Source organism: Montipora capricornis, chromosome 10 (assembly GCF_036669925.1).
Source record: "Montipora capricornis isolate CH-2021 chromosome 10, ASM3666992v2, whole genome shotgun sequence".
NCBI classification, from domain to species: domain Eukaryota; kingdom Metazoa; phylum Cnidaria; class Anthozoa; order Scleractinia; family Acroporidae; genus Montipora; species Montipora capricornis.
The window spans coordinates 66291147-66295930 of record NC_090892.1 but is presented as its reverse complement, the minus strand read 5'-3'; the positions used below and the strand labels follow the sequence as shown (position 1 = coordinate 66295930).

Sequence of the window (4784 nt, the reverse complement as noted above, 5' to 3'; positions counted from 1 at the left end):
AAGCTTTATTTTCAAATTAAAATTGTGTGCCTTTGAATTAACCAAGACTTAATTCTGTATGAAGGTGATTCGAATTTTTAACGCGAAAACAGTAAAAATACCCTATTTTAAGAGCCTGCTGACGCGTAAACAAGCTCGGTGACCCCATTTTTTTATTGCATTTTTTTAATGTTCATATCATGAATGTTAATTATGCCAAGTTTCCAAAAAAGTTTGATAGTAGAACAATTTCAAGGGAATTACCTTAAGTTTTTTAGCAAATCAGCAAGGGTTGAAACGTTGCGCTATGGTCGTTTAGAATTCAGTAAATCAGGTTCGATTTCCTGCTCGCAGAGGTCTCTTTTCTTTCGCATTTGCTGGGCCCATCACCCAAAACGTTTGAAGAAGCCAGAAACCAGTCAGCTCTAGCGCCAGGGAACCTCCTCATCCTTCTCAAACCAATAATATCAAAGCAAATACGCTTCATTAAAATTCTCTACAGAAAGAAGATTAGAAAACACTTCAGGGATCGTATTTAATTTCTGAACTATGCTCTCTGCGAATCATTTCCTCAAGCACCTGTCTGGACATCTGCAAATTGAGAACTTTAGCAACAATCTCCAGCTCGTCCACAAAATCGTCTAAATATGTACTCCTAGCGTATCTCATTAATCGTGGAAACTGGCTTCGCGTAACATAACGTGTACACAATTTCCATTGGAAATAGGTGTAGTGCTTTTCCTTCTTCGGAGGACCTATTTTTGGTGGTGGAGGTATGTAGGGTGGCAGAAGTCCAAGGCGTTCTTTAATATAATTAATGACGAACTTGACTACTTCATATTCGCTTTCTTGAAAGCGCTCGTCTGATTGCGCCTCTGCAAATCCGATTGTTATAATCGCTAGAATAATGTTTAATATAAAGAACACGTTAGCGCAAGTAAAGGAGTAAGTGAAAAGAGGGCCAACTTGCGCTGCGATAGCTTGACCTGGAGAGAGCAACCGGAAGGAGAATTTTCCCAACAACAAGGATATCATGCTGTAAAAAGTTCCAAGAAACGTACTGAAAGGTTCAGCAACGGTCTTCAACATGGAATGCGACCAATAAGTGAAAGATAACATACTCACAAGAAACACAAAACCGAATCCACAAATGTCCGATCTGATTCTCTCAAGTGTTGCGTAGAATATCATAAAGTTCTTGTTAAACTTTAGAAATTTAAGAAACTGAAGACACGGTATGACGAAAATTATACATGAAATGTAAGCGATGAGTTCGTCGTAAAAAGCGACGGACAAAAATCCATAGAACGCATTGGGATCTTCGCGAATCGCTTCAATAGCGCTGGTCAAATTAATCGAGCGAACAGCGTATAAGGCAATATTTACCAAAGAAAATGAAATTAACAAGAGATCTGTGAAGTTCCAAAATGATGTAAAGTAAATCCAGCGATCGCGATGAACTTGGTGTCCCACGCGGTTGATAAGCTGGACAACAAATACGACGAAAATCACCTCACAGACCAGATACAAAAATTGAAAGGCTGTGTAGTAGCGGAACAGTCGAAACGAATACATATCGAAATAAGGTAGCGCTCCACCGTAAGAAAAAATTTCTGTAGAAAATACCAATGCGGATAAAATATTAACGTTTGCGTTGTAGGTTGAAAATTCTAGAAATACCACTCGTGTAAGTTGATCAATCCAACCATTAGACTTCAGTGATTTTAACTGTTCCAGCGTGGTTTGTCTCTCACTGCTGAGGTAAGCGATATACCCTCCTCCGTCATGGCTACTCGTTCGCCCCCACGCTGAATAATCAGTGCCAGACTCCTCTCCACTCGAATATTTCCATGGCGACAGATCTTCTGTGTTGTACGAAGGCCCTGTTGCCTTCCATCCCGGGTGGTAGTTTTTTGTATCTTTGTTGTCTTCGGTGAGGAAAACCTGGTGACACTCGGAGAGGACGCGCTGTGGAAGATCTCCAAAGTCACAGCTCACTGAAAGTGAATCAATCAATTACATTGAGGAGAATTATGGCGATCACTGAAAGTGAATCAATCAATCACATTGAGGAGAATTATAGCGATCACTTTAATGGAAAGGCGAGTGCACATTACAGGAGTCGAAACCTAGGACCTTTCGATGCTCTACTACTCAGCCATAAGAGACAGGCTAAGTGAGAGCTATACAAAAATTTGGTTTATCAACGGAGTTGATAATGTAAATTGACCACCGTACAGAGATTCTAAAAGCTTTTAGAATCTCTGTACGGTGGTCAATTTACATTATCAACTCCGTTGATAAACCAAATTTTTGTATACTACTTCCCCACCGACGCAGCACCACAGTTTCTTTAGAAACTACCCCTTCATTCATAAGTGAGAGCTAAGAATCATTAAAATACAATAAAAAACGTTCTCTGGCTAAAAATTTTCAAAAAGAATATAAGCTTTCGGCTGTCGATCTACAGCCTTCCACGGATAAAACGTTGAATGTGAATTAGTGAAATATATACAGAAAAGGCGAGATAAAAATGATAAAAAGAACAGAGTAAAGGTATGAAAAATGGTGGCTATTGTTTAAAAAGAATTTTATACTGATTAGGAATCGGCTTAAAGTTATTGTCAGCATGCTTGGTAGAAGAGGTGTGCCAGGCCTCTAGAGTTTTCCTAACACGAAAAGAGCCTTTGTCTATAACTCGAGAATGGTTGAAATCAATGCGATGACCGAAAGACCACGCATGTTTCGCAATGTTTGACCCATTAGCACATGTTTTTACATTCCTAACGTGTTCTTTCTGTGCCGATTGTGATTGGTGTTATATAGGTGAAACTGGCCGTTGCTTTGAAACCCGCAAGAAAGAACACGTTAGGAATGTAAAAACATGTGCTAATGGGTCAAACATTGCGAAACATGCGTGGTCTTTCGGTCATCGCATTGATTTCAACCATTCTCGAGTTATAGACAAAGGCTCTTTTCGTGTTAGGAAAACTCTAGAGGCCTGGCACACCTCTTCTACCAAGCATGCTGACAATAACTTTAAGCCGATTCCTAATCAGTATAAAATTCTTTTTAAACAATAGCCACCATTTTTCATACCTTTACTCTGTTCTTTTTATCATTTTTATCTCGCCTTTTCTGTATATATTTCACTAATTCACATTCAACGTTTTATCCGTGGAAGGCTGTAGATCGACAGCCGAAAGCTTATATTCTTTTTGAAAATTTTTAGCCAGAGAACGTTTTTTATTGTATTTTAATATGCCTAATCCTGGCTGCGCTTCAATTTTTAATCTAAGTCATTAAACTGGGTTCAAGTGAGAATTGTCCTGCTACTGAGAGGACTGAAATCGTCCAAATGGTGCATTTTCGCAATTAGTACAATGGGGATAGTAAAAATGTTAAAGCTAGTTATATAACTTCTTCAAGGGGCTATGTCACATTATTTTAGGGTGTTTGGGGGAAATCTTTAGTTAATCACGAGTTTAAAACTCGAAAATGTTAATGTGGAATTCCTTCACTGATAAAACTATCGTTACAACATAAAAAAGATGAATCTGATCAAAAACGACCATTTTTCAGGCAATTTGCCATAAACTTGAGAAACGTCGGGCCGACTTTTTTCAAGATTACCCAACTGCAATCCTTTTCAATCTTGCCCATTTGTGTCCATCAATGCTTCTCTTTCCTTTTGCTGTATTTCTTTTATATTGTTCGACAGGTTTAAGTAGTTATTTCAATGTTTCAATTTTGCGTGACATAGCCCCAGCCTTTAAGCCTTGAGTTTTTTCAAGCATACTTAAAACTTCTTACGTTGCTATGTTACTGCTATGATCCTCGTAACTTTGATTTCATGTTCATCCCGCAGTGCAAACTGCATGTGACATATCACTGATATATTCTAAGTTCAGAGCAATCATTTATCCCCGAGATCCCCGACTTAACGATCGGACAGCCGATCCTAGACGTTTCGTGTTGAGATTGACTTTCAAGGGAAATTTCGACAGTAGGTGACAGGCAAAGTAAACCATACAGAAAATAAAAACCAGACGTCTTTTTTCGTAGGAAACGTTTGAAACGTGTAAAATGAGTTATACTTATGGATATACTGGTAGAAACGCCGACTTCAAAATTCATGGGAGAATTTTTGAAACCAGTTGTTCACACCGCTTTAAATCGTTCGTTTCAGTGTGGATTCATGGGTGAAGACGATACGATAACGCTTGTGTGGATGAAACGCTTTGCTTGGTTTTCGCTAATATATAAACGTAAAAAAAACGAAGTTGCGTCAGTGTGGATTGGGACTCGAAATGGCCTCTTATAAGGTTTGAAACAGGAAAAGCGCTAGAGACAGGCTTCCTTTTCTTTTTGACGCGCAAGTCCCCTTTACCCTGAGCGCGTCCAAGTTCACTTCAATAACATTGACTTACATCCTGGTTGTAGCCTCTGCTGTCGAAGAATCGCAGTTCCAAGAAGGTAGGTGTAGCCATCAGTAAGGAAGTGCCGTCTTCCTTCATTTGGCGTTTTATCCAGAGGATCAAACAACAGAACTGGAATTGTGTCATTCATAAGCCATGACCAAAATGTGTCGGTGTTTTTAACCTGAAATTGACAATGGACACCACCTAAGAATATCGATCAATTGTCTTAAAAGATGGCGCAAGAGGTACTTTTATTCGTGCCGGTCCTACTCACTTGTGGTGAGTACCCATAAAGACGCGGCACAAATCAGATGTGACATCCCAAACTAATCGGGTAGAAAAACAAAAAAAAAAGTTAATATAGCAATGATATTTAACCATTAT

At 39.0% G+C, this 4784-nt stretch overlaps 1 protein-coding gene across 1 annotated transcript in view; it reads right to left on the bottom strand.

The window, feature by feature from the left end:
- Positions 1-259: 259 nt before the first annotated feature.
- Positions 260-4784, bottom strand: part of LOC138021536 (polycystin-1-like protein 2) — a 10759-nt gene continuing 6234 nt past the window's right edge. Inside the window, exons 3-4 of the mRNA XM_068868429.1 lie at positions 4410-4581; positions 260-1976 (exon numbers count right to left, since the gene is read on the bottom strand). Of these exons, the coding sequence (XP_068724530.1) occupies positions 502-1976; positions 4410-4581 (1647 nt within the window). The 3' untranslated portion in view covers positions 260-501. The remainder of the gene's footprint in view (positions 1977-4409; positions 4582-4784) is intronic.